Source organism: Pleurodeles waltl, chromosome 4_1 (assembly GCF_031143425.1).
Source record: "Pleurodeles waltl isolate 20211129_DDA chromosome 4_1, aPleWal1.hap1.20221129, whole genome shotgun sequence".
NCBI lineage: Eukaryota > Metazoa > Chordata > Amphibia > Caudata > Salamandridae > Pleurodeles > Pleurodeles waltl.
In genome coordinates, this window is record NC_090442.1 from 513,016,701 (window position 1) to 513,031,937 (window position 15,237).

General features: G+C 42.4%; 1 protein-coding gene across 2 annotated transcripts in view; it reads left to right on the forward strand.

The window, feature by feature from the left end:
- The window catches only part of NELL2 (neural EGFL like 2), a 1,100,394-nt gene that overhangs the window by 1,063,932 nt on the left and 21,225 nt on the right, over nucleotides 1-15,237 (forward strand). For both annotated transcript variants that reach the window (XM_069228823.1, XM_069228824.1), the window contains one exon: nucleotides 14,962-15,186. In XM_069228823.1, the coding sequence (XP_069084924.1) occupies nucleotides 14,962-15,186 (225 nt within the window). The remainder of the gene's footprint in view (nucleotides 1-14,961; nucleotides 15,187-15,237) is intronic.

Genomic DNA, 15,237 nt, shown 5'->3' on the forward strand with positions numbered 1-15,237 from the left:
AACATTCACAAATATACATTTCTGACATTCAAAAACAAAACAAAAAACAAATCAGTGACCAATATACCCACCTTTCTTTGCAAGGACACTCAAAAGCCTGCCATCCATGGATTCTGTCAGTGTTTTGATCTGTTCACCATCAACATTGCGTGCAGCAGCAACCACAGCCTCCCAGACACTGTTCAGAGAGGTGTACTGTTTTCCCTCCTTGTAAATCTCACATTTGATGATGGACCACAGGTTCTCAATGGGGTTCAGATCAGGTGAACAAGGAGGCCATGTCATTAGATTTCCTTCTTTTATACCCTTTCTTGCCAGCCACGCTGTGGAGTACTTGGACGCGTGTGATGGAGCATTGTCCTGCATGAAAATCATGTTTTTCTTGAAGGATGCAGACTTCTTCCTGTACCACTGCTTGAAGAAGGTGTCTTCCAGGAACTGGCAGTAGGACTGGGAGTTGAGCTTGACTCCATCCTCAACCCGAAAAGGCCCCACAAGCTCATCTTTGATGATACCAGCCAAACCAGTACTCCACCTCCACCTTGCTGGCGTCTGAGTCGGACTGGAGCTCTCTGCCCATTACCAATCCAGCCACGGGCCCATCCATCTGGCCCATCAAGACTCACTCTCATTTCATCAGTCCATAAAACCTTAGAAAAATCAGTCTTGAGATATTTCTTGGCCCAGTCTTGACGTTTCAGCTTGTGTGTCTTGTTCAGTGGTGGTCGTCTTTCAGCCTTTCTTACCTTGGCCATGTCTCTGAGTATTGCACACCTTGTGCTTTTGGGCACTCCAGTGATGTTGCAGCTCTGAAATATGGCCAAACTGGTGGCAAGTGGCATCGTGGCAGCTGCACGCTTGACTTTTCTCAGTTCATGGGCAGTTATTTTGCGCCTTGGTTTTTCCACACGCTTCTTGCGACCCTGTTGACTATTTTGAATGAAACGCTTGATTGTTCGATGATCACGCTGCAATTTTAAGAGTGCTGCATCCCTCTGCAAGATATCTCACTATTTTTGACTTTTCTGAGCCTGTCAAGTCCTTCTTTTGACCCATTTTGCCAAAGGAAAGGAAGTTGCCTAATAATTATGCACACCTGATATAGGGTGTTGATGTAATTAGACCACACCCCTTCTCATTACAGAGATGCACATCACCTAATATGCTTAATTGGTAGTAGGCTTTCGAGCCTATACAGCTTGGAGTAAGACAACATGCATAAAGAGGATGATGTGGTCAAAATACTCATTTGCCTAATAATTCTGCACTCCCTGTAGATAAATATAAAAGTACTGCACAACCTGGACAAAACCATAACACTACCCACAAATGTGATTCTTGATATTTACCTATCCTTATATAATCACTTAATATCAGCTGTCAATAATTTTAATATACTGCTTATGACACTTATAAAAGTCTTCTTGTGACTATAATCATGGGATGTAATTCACAAGTGCCCTGTTCTTGTTCAATTCAGACTGATGTAATGTTTTGAATGCAAGTATTCCAAAAAGAAAATCTCCTGCGTATCAAACGGTAAGCTGTGAGACTGTGCTCTAGCTTTCTGATCAAAGCACATCACTAGCTATCCCTGGAGAAGGAAATTGAATTCAAAGTGTTCTACACCACTTACAAAGTTGCATGGAAATTACTATACATTACAAGACAATGTGGAACGTGGGACAGCTCACTCTGCAAACTCGCATTCAAGAGAAATAGAGAAGTGGGTCTTCAGATAGCCTATGCTATCGTTTTTTACAAGGCCATCTCCTATATCTATTGAGTATGATGACATTAGGCACCATTCTCCATGGGGCCAAGATCTCATTATTCAATGATCAGCCTTTCTTCCCTGACGAATCCATTCGTTCCTGGAGGCCATCTACTCATCAATTGAGATAACGTCATGCAGAGAACACTGCATATGATTGTCACCTACACATGCCATTATTCAGTGCTTAGAAGTGTCCAAAACGTACCATGTAGTTTCTGTACAAAAAACACTAAATAAACAGGATTCATACTATGGTTATTATGATAAGATTCATATCCCATAATATGGCTATATTTTTACTGACTAATTACAATGACAATTCATCTAATCATGTTCAGTTACCTAAAATCATTACATGTTACAACATACACAAAGATATTGCTGAATTCGAAGACAAGACTACAACATCAAAACTTCTTGAAAGGTCGATGGAAGTACGTGCAAGGCTGTGTTGTTGATGGAATCTACATGATTTACATAGTGGATACGTAATTTTATAGAGTAAGTAACTCTCTTTGAAGTGTTAATGCTTACAGATTGAAAGAAAAGAAATATAACGACTAACGGAAGATTAATTATTTTACTCTACTTTCTACTTGTGTGTAAATTATGGGATGCCATGTGAAAGGCACAAGGGACATGCAGTACAGTGACACACTGTGAAGCTGCCAGGCAGAAATGACTAGACAATTGATAGAGTGACATAGGTGAAAATAATGATACACAAAAGAACTTCAATGCAGTTGCAAACTGGGAGCCAACAAAGATGAAAAAGATATGAGATATTGTGTATTTAACACTAGTAAGAGTATGAACATCATGGTAAAGAATGACCTGGAAAAGAAGAAGATCCATTTTACAGAGGCCAACAAATGGGTGCCTACTCACATAGGTATTTTTATATTTTCGCCCACAGACATAAGTTTACATGTCAGAGCATGTTTCATTTGATGGCAGATATAAAAATACCTCTCAAATCTGATCAAATGACCGCATAAAAACTATCTGAGACATTATATTCAAATATGTTCATTTGTGTTCCATCAACCCTAACCTCGAGCTTTAAGTTCAAGTTCAATAAGCTTTATTCCAACATTATACAATGATCATAAAAGTACACAATATGGCAACTACACATTAGAACAATAACCACATAAAAATGTCAAGATCATGTATATCCCTGCGTGCATAAAACATTACGGCCCATATTTATACTTTTTTACGCAAACCAGCTCCAGTGCTGGTTTGCGTCAAAAACTTTACCGCCGGCTAACGGCATTCCAACGCACCAGGCGGGCACCTTATTTATGGATTGCCGTTAGCCGGCGCTGCGGGATGGTCAGAGTAAAAAAAAATTACTCTAACCAGGCAGCGCCGGCGTAGGGAAGAATGGGGGTTGTGTGTCAAGAAATGGTGCAGGTCAGCTTAGAGTAAAAAATCATGGCTCTAACCTGACTTGCGCCATTTTTTGATGCACAATCCCCATTGAAATGACTCCTGTCCCATTGGGCAGGGGGGCAAGACAGGAGTCATGCCCCCCTGCCCAATGGCCATGCCCAGGGGACCTCTGTACCCTGGGCATGGCCATTGGGCACAGTGGCATGTAGGGGGGCCCAAGTTAGACCCCCCTATGCCACTTAAAAAAAATAAATACTTACCTCAACTTACCTGTACTTACCTGGGATGGGTCTCCCCATCCATGGGTGTCCTCCAGGGGTGGGTGGGGGTGGCAGGGCGTGTCCCTGGGGGCAGGGAAGGGCACCTGTGGACTGCTTCCATGGTTAGAGACCATGGAAATGAGCCCACAGGTCCCTTAACGCCTGCCCTGAACCAGGCATTAAAAAACGGAGCACATCAGGCTGTGCGCCATTTTTTAAGGCCGGTCTCCTCCTGTCGGAAAAAAGGACGCAGGAGTATAAATAAGGCACACAGGTGTTTAAGTCATTTTTTGGATGGGAACGCCTACCTTGCATGTCATTAATGCAAGGCAGTTTCCTGCATCCAGAAAATGACGCACTCTGCTGAATTTTGACATTCACGGGCTCGGACGTCAAAGTATAAATATGGTGTTAGGTTTGCGCCGAATTTTGACACAAACTTGGCGCAAACAGAGTATAAATATGCCCCTAAACTACTAAATTAATCAACCATACAATGACATGCATCCCCAAATAATTGAAAACAATAAATACATCATGCTAACACAGTTACAAAAAAACATTTCATTCCTAACACGTAAAACATTTTTGAGAAACAAACAGACGTTAGCACCGATCACTGTAGAACTCAGCTTCTGCAGATATAGCAGGACCGATTTATACTTAAAAAGATCAGATCCTCTTAAAACAGGGCTCAAAAATGGCTTGGTAAATCATAAATAAAACCCACAAAAGAATACAAAGTGAAGCAGACTTTGAGAGGAACTTTCATCACACGGCCAAATAGAGATGGATTCACAATCAAACTGGCCAAGGGGGAAACATAAAGGCCCTTTCATAATCCCGAATCGGAATCTGATAAGAAGGGACCATTCCCAAGAATGAGGAATAAAGTCAAGATTTGGCCCTAATCCTGGAGTAGTTTGAATCAGAATATTATCCTTAATCTGAGATTTCACTAACTCGAGTGACACACTATCCCCCTCCACAAAGGAAACACCACACCAAGTTATATAAAAATAAACTGCATTGTACCCAACATCATTAGACCAAACACCACATGTCAGTAATACCCTGCTGCACAAGCAGTTGTCAGAACAATACTCAGAACTGGTACTCTGCGAAAGTCAGCAGTAGTCACATGAAACAGATAGGTTACTGGTTATTCTGAAACATAAGCAGTAGTTAGGAAAACACTATCACTGGAAAGGCACATATCATGAAATACATGTACCTGCAAGGTCAAACAGCATCATGAATGAACGCAGTGACATTCATAGTGTGCAAAAATCACCATAACATCAGCACTGCATATGTCATGGAAACTACATGTTACCAGCAAGGTTAAAACAGTATCATGAAATGTACAGTAAACATGACACTGCACAAATGTCATTAAATCCTTAGGAATGCCAAGAACCATAAAGCATTCCTTACCTTCTCATAGGCCAAGTCCCTGGGGGTACATGAGGGGACTCCCGTGCTCCTTTAGCGCACAGGGGGTCCTAAAACTGGCTTTTTAGGGACAGGGCCTCCGTGGAGGTCTCCCTCCCACCCAGCAAGCCTTCCCGATCACAGCCAAGGGAGGAGGGCGGCACGCAGCCGTTCCTATGGAGGCCTCTCATCTTAGACAAATGCCACAAAGGGATGCAAAGGGTAGCAAATTGCCCTAATGGCCCCCAGAGGGCACAACCGGCTCTCGTGGGGGCAAAGAAGATCACCAAACCTAAAGAACATTTGGAGCGTTCAGGCTCCTCACGCTGTGACCGGGCAAGAGGGACTTACCCTCATCTCCCCACATCCTGCTCTTTGGGTGCCCCATCCATGTCTGGGGACACCGTGCACCACCTCTCTGCCGGGCGGCTCCTCCGTTGAGGCTTCCCAACCACCCGGTATGAGGAGAGAGGCTTTTGCAGCCCCTCACGCTTTGGGGGACCACACATCTCCCCCTGATCATGCCACACCAGTGGTGTGGGCCCTGGGGCAGCCCAGTGAGCAGGAGGGACCTCCAGTGAGGTCTCCCTCCCTCCTGAGGTCACTCCTTGTCACGGGCACTCACCTGCACCCAATCTGGTGTGTGCGAGTGCATTCCAAGTCTCTGTCTCGGGCGGCAATGGTGATTCCTGCTAAAGTTGGTGCCTGCCTGTGCCCCGGGGGCACTTTACTCAATGCTCCTCGCCTGAGGGCACCAGGAAAAGTGCAATAACTCTTTCCTTCGTTTTCCAGTGCCCCGGGGACAATTCACAAAGTGCATTTGGATGTGGTATTTCCTGGCAACCTGCCCGGGTTGCGGCGGTGAATACTCCCTCTGGGAGATGAAGGAAAGTGCCCCAACATGCTTAAGCAAATAAAGCAAAGCATTCCTCATGCTCTATGCTCCAACACAGGAGCATTCAAATATAGTGCTATCCTCGTGCTTTAAGCAGGTAGTCCACAACACTTCCCTCACACTGGGGAAGTAGAGAATGCAGCACTCTGCTAGCGCAGTGAAGCAGGGAACAGGAGCCTCAGCACCCAGCCCCTGGGGACAATCAATGGTAGTACAGGGCGGTAGGGCCCAAGCTGGCCAGCACAAACAGTTGAAGTCAGTGGTAGTTCCGCCTAGTGGCCCAGTAGGTCACAGGTCAGCACAACAGCAGCTACCCAAGGCGGTTCCTGTTGAGTCCCTACAGCAGCATTGTGTGTCCATTTCAGTAGTCCATTGATGTCTCTCCTAACATGGGGAAAATCCTCTGTATTTATACTCAGTTTTACACAACCTTTCACAAAGAAGGGGATAAGAGGTTCCAACCAGTTCCAACTGGTTCTAGGAGTGTCCCCTCTCTCCACCTGCACAGACTCCAGACATCAGTGGAGGGTAAACGAGCCCTTTGTGTGAGGCCAGGGCACAGCCTTTACAAATGCAAGTGTGCCCCGCCTCTGCTTCTCTTAGCCCAGGAAGACCATTCAGTATGGAATGCACCTCTGTGACACCTCCATCCTCCCTGTGTACAGGCTGTCTGAAAGTATGCACAAAGCCCAGATGTCTCGCTGCACCAGATGTTGATTTGAGTCAAGCTGCAAAAGACCAGAGTCACAAGCACAGAGAAATGCTCACTTTCTAGAAGTGGCATTTCTATAACGATCATAAAACAAACACCTTCACCAGTAATCAGCTTTCTCAATACAATTACAACCACACCAAACATGCCTATGTTACCCCTCATAGATCAACCAATACCCCCTAGACCCCCAGGACATTTCCAATGCAATCCTATGAGCAAGGCAGCACTCATAGCAGTGAGAAACCAAATAGGCTGTTTGTCACTACCAGGACAGGCCACACAACCAGGCACATGCCCTGCCTCTTACATACATAGCACCCTGCCCATAGGGCTAGTGAGGGCCTTCCTTAGGGGTGACTTACATGTAGTAAAAGGGGAGTTCTGAACCTGGCAAGTAAATTTAGATGCCAGGTCCCTGTGGCAGTAAACTGTGCATGCAGGGCCTGCCCTAGCTGGCCTGAGACAAGTTTGAAAGGCTACTTCTGTGGGTGGCGCAAGCAGTATAGAGATACCACTGTACAAGGGACTTATAGGTAAATTAAAGGTGCAAATTAGGTGTAAGACAATCATACCAATGTAAGAAGGGAGAGCACCTGCACTTTAGCACTGACCAGCAGTGATAAAGTGCTCAGAGTCCTAAAGCCAACAACAAGAGGTCAGAAAAATAGGAAGAGGAAGGCAAAAAGTTTGAGGATGACCCTGTAAAAAGGGAAAGGTCCAACAATAGGCTATCACCATACCATAAGAGCCTCCAACGGCACAATTCTTAAAGATAATCACCATATTGATGACGGACTAGGCAGTCTAGTGAACCTATCTTTAGAATAAATATTTGCACTGAACTTATCTGACTTACATGTCATATGTAGAGCAGGTCACATTATTGCTCTAATGTTCACTAGCATAGAAAACCTTAATTGCGCAATTCCAGTACCACATGTTTGGTGTGACCCTCTGTCAGTTCCTTTTTTCATCCGAGTTCCGGCTTGTAGATCTTGCTACGGGACAAATGATACATAATTGAATGCAATATTAGGTACCAATCGGCCACAACTGACTGGCAATGCTAAGGCTGACCTTAAATCATAAAGGGATTGGTTGACTTTGTCCCTCAACATTGTAGCCCCTTTGACATATAAAAAATGTCCAGCTGGCAATTCTATTCTCATTCCTTTTTAAACAAAAATGCCATCAACTCCAAAGGAAATGTTAAAACACCCACAATCAGATAGATAAAAACCTGCATCACACAGCAAAGTACGCCATAAAGAAATTAAAAAAGTTAAATCATCCTTTTATGCCAGTAAAACTGAATCAGCCAAACATTCCTCAAATAAATATTTTTAATTGTAAAGTTTAACATATCTTATCTCAGATCTCTTCACAGTCTCAAGATATGAATGACTCACTTCCTTTATTATTTAAAAGCAAAATTGTTGCTTTCTAGAACTCTTCCTTTCACTAAGGCAGTGAGCCCGCACCCCACCATCCCAAACTCTAATGACTTTCCTGGCCTCAAAGAATTCACCCCAGTCTCATATTTTGAAATGCTTAGTCTCATGTCCAAAAGTAAATTTAGTTCACCCTTATATCCATGTCCTCCTTCAATCCTCAGTCTAGGAGCGGGCATGATTACCCTTGTCTTTGCCATATTTTGAAAAAGTGCAATGCAGGCCCCAATATTCCAGCGAACTATAGATCTGTTTCACTGCTTCCAGAACCTATAAAAATGCTGGTGATGCATATCCACCACCAATTGTCATTGTACCTAGAAAACAACAAAATTCTGGATGTAACACAGTTTGGTTTCCTTGACGTCCAAAGCATGGAATCCATTCTCCTTACAGTGTCAGAGCATCTTAAGAAATAATAGACAAAGGAGGAATAACTGCCCTCATTTGTCATCAGCATCCAGCACTATATTCCCCAACTTTCTAATTTAGAGGCTAGCCGATATAAGGGTTGGAGGGTCTACGGTTCCTTGAAAGTCCCAATCTGTGTGTCTTCCTCCTTATTCTTCAGGCCCCGTTCCTTTGGATTGTGTGGTACCACAGTGGTCATCCTTGAGCCCTAATCTCCTTAACATCTTATTGACCTCTCTGACAGTCGTGATCCAAGGCTTCTGGTTCAAAGTGTTGTCTTATACAGATGACACAAACTTGATCATTTCGCTCGTGAACAATTACAATTTTAGACAACTTAGGCTCAGGCAATTTCTGATATCAGTATCAGAATAGATGAACACAAATCAATTAAAAGTGAATACAGACAAAACTGTACTATTGGTATTCAGGACAAAGAAAGCATTGTTGAATGATCTTTGTTGACCATCTGAACTTGGTCCTCTCCTGTCTCTTGCTGAAGCTGTCAGGAAGTTGAGTGTTAAATTTGACAGTCAGCTTTCCTTTAAACATCTTATTCTCACAGCCACATCCATCTGTTACTAAAAATGATCTGCAACGTGTTAGAGTTTCTCCCTTTTAGGGCTAAAAAAAACTTTGACCCATGCTCTTATACCTTTAAGGATGGATTACTGGAAAGCTCTTTACATAGGTCTTGCCAAAAAAACTCATAAACAAACTTTAATTGATTTAGAATTAGTCAGCCAGACTACTACGTCCCTTTACCAGACACTGTTATATTTCATCTAAATTGAAGGACCTTCAATGGATACAGTTAGAAAAGAGGATTCACTTCAAAACTCTGGCTGATATTCACAGAGCTTCTATATTTTTTTTAATGCTACTCAATGGCCATACTTCTGAGATCCTTTGATACCTTTTCTGTCCTCCCTGCAGAAGGAGGACACTTGGCAGCAGTTGCAGGAGCAGAGTTATGAGCAAAGTTACTGAACACTATTCCTCTCACTGGTAATGCAACAACGGACTGCACACAATTTTCAAAAAAATCCTTAAACCTGTCTTTTTTCAATAGCTAATTTCCTCAATGTAATTGTTCTCCCTGGGCTTTGCTGCTTTCACCATTTCATCCTGCTTTTTAGGGTCGAGCGTGTAAGCGCTCTGGCCCTGTTGTAATCTCTCCGTGGGCTTTTAACCATGCCTATGTCATGCCCATCAGTTTGGTTGGTTCGTGAGCTTGCCTTTTAAAATTAAATTTGCTTCATTTCATTAGTGAAAGGCATGCAAACGTCATGCCTTTTCCGGTGTTTAGCCCTCCTCGAGAGCACCAGTAAACTACTGAAAACATACGAGGTGCTGTGTTTTCTGAATGGCTTCTGGACTACTTTTTCTTTTTATTCCTACGCAGCACGATCCCGCTGGGCAGTAGTTGAGTGCTTTGCATGCCATCGACCCTGTTACATGGATAATTGCACTTTTGCTGATACTTTTGACTGCAAACAAACTTCTGTTTCCCTTTGTGTGTCTACGTCACACTCATGGCGGCCATTGGCTTGCTTATGTGAAACTGTTTTACTTTTCATTATCAGTTTATGTGGCAAGAAAAGTCTGATTAGGAGTTGACAACGCTAATAGCTCTAACTTGAGCAAATGCGAGACCCGTTACATTGCAAATGCTTACTTATGTTATAGCCCCTTAGCACTCTTTCTTGAGCATTAGCCGTGCCCTACAAATTGTAAATCAGATCAGCTTTTCTCCATCAAAGGTATGCTATTATAATGGGGAAATTATTCATTTTCCCTGCAGGTTGTACAATGGTAATTCCAGTAGCTATCCTGCCATTGTCTTTTTAAATTCCTTGCCCAGATATACTAATATTTGCACAAATCTGCTAAATTTCATGAATGATAAAAATGGTGCAGCACTATATTTACTAAGAAACACATGCTCATCAGCTGTTCTTGCATTCAAAATCTGTTTCAGTCAAATCGTAACCATCAAGTACCATCAAGCAGCATTTCAAGTACCAAGGCCACGCTGCCTTGCGTAAAATTTGTACTTGAGGTACACCTTCATGATCTAATGATAAAGTGCATAAAATATGTCATTCTGTATAAATTACACAATTAAGAATTGGAATATCACACTATATTTGTAGATCTTGCTTTGCATGAAAATAATTTTATAATTGCACTCTTCTTGCCCAGTTGCACTCATTTTGCACAGAAAGTGGTTTCCTTCCACACCACAAACCAATTTAAGCACCATCCTTCTGTGAGCTTTTGACTCAAAATAGATTCTGGGACCAACACTTTTCCCTGTCATTTGCCATCCTTTTTACCTCCTTGTACCATGCAAATGCTGTGCCAACATATAATTAAGCTGTCCTCATGTACTGATTTTCATATTTACAGAACTCAAAATTAAGGACTTGAAATATAGATAAGTGCTAATATAAATGTATAGAAAAATACATTGAGATAGATTCAGGAGAAACTTCAGTGCAATAAATAGCTAACTGAAAAATAGTAAACATAAAACAATACAGAAATATAGCCATACCAATATCTAAACTATAAATATATAAGTTAAAAACAAATAGCTATATACAAATATCTCCTCACTAAGGGCCAGATGTAGCAAGCAGTTTTGCCCATTCTGTGTCTATGGGAAAATGTGTTCGTACATATGGCCCTAAATGACTGTTGGAGAAATGATGAACTATCTGAGAACTAGGACGTTTTTCAAAGTTAGCATGTTAATTTTCCTTTGCTATTGCACTACCTTTTGGGATCATCACATTAACAATATATTTTGAATGATACACATATAAAAATAGTCAAAATGTTAAGAGCAATAGATACACTGAGATATTATCTGACCCTATTCTGTGCATTATGCCATACAAAATGTCCAACATTGCCAAAGATAGTGAGTTACATATTTCTGGTGCTTGTTATGTTTACATTTAAGTTGTTTTGTTCAGCATATTATGTAAAAATAGAAAATGATTAATAATATTATATATTCATGTTCTCTTAACTAATCTCTCTCCCGCTTGACTTTCAGTTGTAAATTCATCTCTCATTTCAAAACCTTTCAAATCTGTAAGAAATTGGGTCTCTAGTTGGCAGAGGTATGCACCCTTTCCAAGTAGGGACCACAATCCTAGTCAGGGCAAAGCACAACAGAACCTAAATTATCTTGAGTTCACTGGGTTAATTTAGAAGGCAATGTGTAAAGTATTTGTGCAATATCCCATATAGTAACACTGTAAAAACACAAAAAGACGCCACATCAGGGTAGAAAAATAGGTTAAGATTTATAAATAAAATAAAACAACAAAAATCCAATGTGTAGAAGTCGAGATATCAGTTCATAAAAATAAATGCAAAAAAGCACTCTGTAGCAAATAGCACTTTTAGGGGTTACTTAAGGTCACACTAGACCAGATCAAAGTCAAACTTTGCATCAATAGCAATAGAGCACAGACCGGCTACAGGACCCATGCAGGCCCTGAAGAAGTACCTTTCCTGGTCACAACAACGAAATGCGGTGATTAGGTTCTCGCAGGGATGGTGAGCATTGATCTGTCCCATGCAGTGATGCCATTGCGTCGGTTCTGAATACAAGAGCTGTAGCTGAGATATGTTAGTTTCGAAGTGCGATGTCAGGGTTTTCCACACAGTCGAAGGATGCCTTGATCTCCTTAGACTGCTGCAGCAGTGAAAACAAGAGCTGACGCTGAGATGTGTTAGTTTCTAAATGAGATGTGCCAGGGTTTCCCGCACAATCGAAGGATGCCTTGATCTCCGTCGACTGCTGCTGCAGTGAAGCGGGTTTATGATGCATCGGGGTCTCAAGGCAATGCAGTGTTTTTGAGAGTGATGCGCTGATTCTACTCTTGCAACCAGGCCGATGCCCTGGTTCTTCTACACGCAGACAGGAGATGCGTCAACTTCTGTGATGCAAGGATCTAGGTCCACTTACAGTGACCCAGGCACAGTAGCAGGAGTAGAGACTTTGATGTCCCTGAGCCTCAAACAACAGAGGCAAAACAACAAGCCCTTAGAGATCGCTTGTGGTGCAAGGCAGAGTTTAACTCTCCCTCAGCAGGGTCAGAGAGCAGCAGGCAGCAGGGCAGTACAGCAGAAAAGCAGTCCTTCCAGGCCAACAATCCAGTAGCATAACAGTCCTTATTCCAGCACAGCAGTTCTTCTGACAGAGTCCAGTTGTAGGTCCAGAAGTGCCGGATTTGGTGGAGTCAGAGACCCAGTACTTATACCCAGTTGTTCCTTTGAAGTGGGGCACACTTCAAAGAAGGGTCTTTGAAGTACATAGAGGCCCTTTCTTCCCAACCCTGGCTCCAGACTATCAGAAAAGGGTAATCAACCCTTTGTGTGAGGGTAGGCACTCCCTATTCAGGTGTGTCAGCTCCCCCTCCACACTTCCTGCCCAGGAAGAGCCATCAGAATGCAGATGAGTGCTCAGACACACCTAATCTTCCTGTGTTCGTGGCTGCCTAGAGAGAATGCACAAAGTGTAGCTGTCACCAACCCCAGACGTGTATTAGAGACAGGCTGCAGGCACACAGAGCTGTCAGAGCAGAGAAATGCCCACTTTCTAAAAGTGTAATTTCTAAAATAGTAATGTTAAATCCGACTTTACCAGTAAAGAGGATTTATCACTACCATTCCAATGATATGAAGCATGATACAGCTACTCCTTTCTGATCAGGAATTGCAGCTTAAGAGTGTATTAAAGAATTCCCATGGCCTATGAGAGTAGTAGGCCTCACAATAGTGAAAAACGACTTTGGGAGTTTTTCACTACCAGGACATGTTAAGCTTAAAAGTACATGTCCTACCCTTTTGTTGACACGGCACCCTGCCCTATGGGCTACCAAGAGCCTACTTCAGCGGTGACATATGTAGTAAAATGGAAAATTAAAGCTTGGCAAGGGAGTCTAAATGCCAAGTCCCTGGGTATATTATAAACCACTTTACAAGGGACTTAAAAGTAATTTAAATATGCCAATTGGATATGAGCCAATAGTGTCATGTTTTGTGGAGACAGCACAAACACTTTAGCACTAATCAGCAGTGGTAAGTTGCACAGAGGGCTGAAACCAGCAAAAATGAGGTCAGAAAAATGGAGGGAGGCAGGCACAAAGTTGGCAGAAACCACCCTAAGGCTGTCAGGTCAAACAAAACCCATATCAGTAATTAAGTGTTGAAGCCATAAAATGTCCTTTAATTTAGCACAAGTGGTTAAATGAATGTGGTGGAATAAAGTCCCATTAATTATACATGCTTGCATCCACAGTACAGCAGGCCCTGCCAGCCTTCCCCTAGTGCGGGGGAGACCAATGCAAGTCCATTTAAACCAGATCAGTTGAAGATTTCCAAAATTTCCACTGTCTTTCTAAAACAATTTACGTTTAGTTTTATGGTGTATAGATTTATGTTATGTGAATATCCTACAAATCTGGCATATTCAAGCCATCTTTGAGCCAAAAAGAATCCACCTACCCTGGCATTTCATCCCACTCCAGTCAGTCACATGACAATTTTATCGATCAGACCTTTCCAATTTCACACCATGCTTTGCTGTTTTTAATGGAATCTTAAAAATAACAGAATTACCAATCACTATGAACCAGTGACTTTTTAACCTCAAAATAATATCACTGGTAACCTGTGTTGCCACTAGGTAAAGTGAAATAGGCTTCATAAAAAATATACATTTAAACAATTCCAAACTGATTTTAATATAATATCCGACCTATTAATGCTAATCGTGTTAGGTGGTCACAACGGAGTATGCTTTAAAAGTAGTATGTCCAATTAACTGGAATATAGGCAAAACTAAGGTTGTAAATGTGGGACATACCATTAAATATGTTCTTGGGTTGTGGATTAACAGTTAATGTGTACCTCTCCATTGACTTCTTATTGATTCAGAACTGGAGGCCAAATGTGCGACCCCATTTGCAAACCAGGAGGCTTTGTAACTACATTTACTGGTTTGTATATTGGTAGGTTTTGCAACTTATTTTCAATTGGCAGAAGGAGTTACATCAATGACCTGCCTAATTAATATTAGACAGGGCACAATTTGCCCTTGTGATTGTCTGCAAATGCAGGGATGGAAGCCTGCAACGGCCAGCAGACGTCTGCTCCTAAATTTGGATTATCAGACAGCAACCATTTTTTAAAGCAGCCTTTGACCATTAAAGGGACAGATGCTGCTCTAAAAATTTTAAAAAGCGTTGCACGTTTTAGAAGAAAGCGAGCCTTCTACAGCACTGCCTTCTCCCTCTGACGCGCCCCAACATGATTCCCAGATTATGGTCACAAATCTTTGATACATACCTTTGCAAGTCTTAAACAGGCGGCAGCTGCCTATTTCACATTCCCTGCTGTTTATCATTAATAATCGGTCATGCAAGCCTTTCTGACTTGTAAAAGAGCTTTTGTGGCCACAGTTCCTGTGAGTTTTTTAAGTCATAGGGTCTGCAATCATAAAAAGGGTTTCTTAATAAGTCCTGGCTCTAACTATGAAATGTGCTTCACAAAAACGTTCACTATGATAATGAAAATCTTTCTGTGTGCAATTTCAGCAAGGTGAAGTTGACTGCTGGCCTTTGCCGTGTCCAACAGTTGAATGTGAATTCAGTGTGCTCCATGAGGGTGAGTGCTGCCCGCGCTGTGTCATAGACCCATGCCAAGCAGACACCATCCGTAATGACATCACTAAGACGTGCGTTGATGAGATAAATGCAGTACGTTTCACAGGATCGTCTTGGATTAAACACGGCACGGAGTGCACCCTCTGCCAATGCAAGGTAAGGGATTGCCTTCTCTGAGACGCAGCCGCAAAAAGACTGTAAATGGGA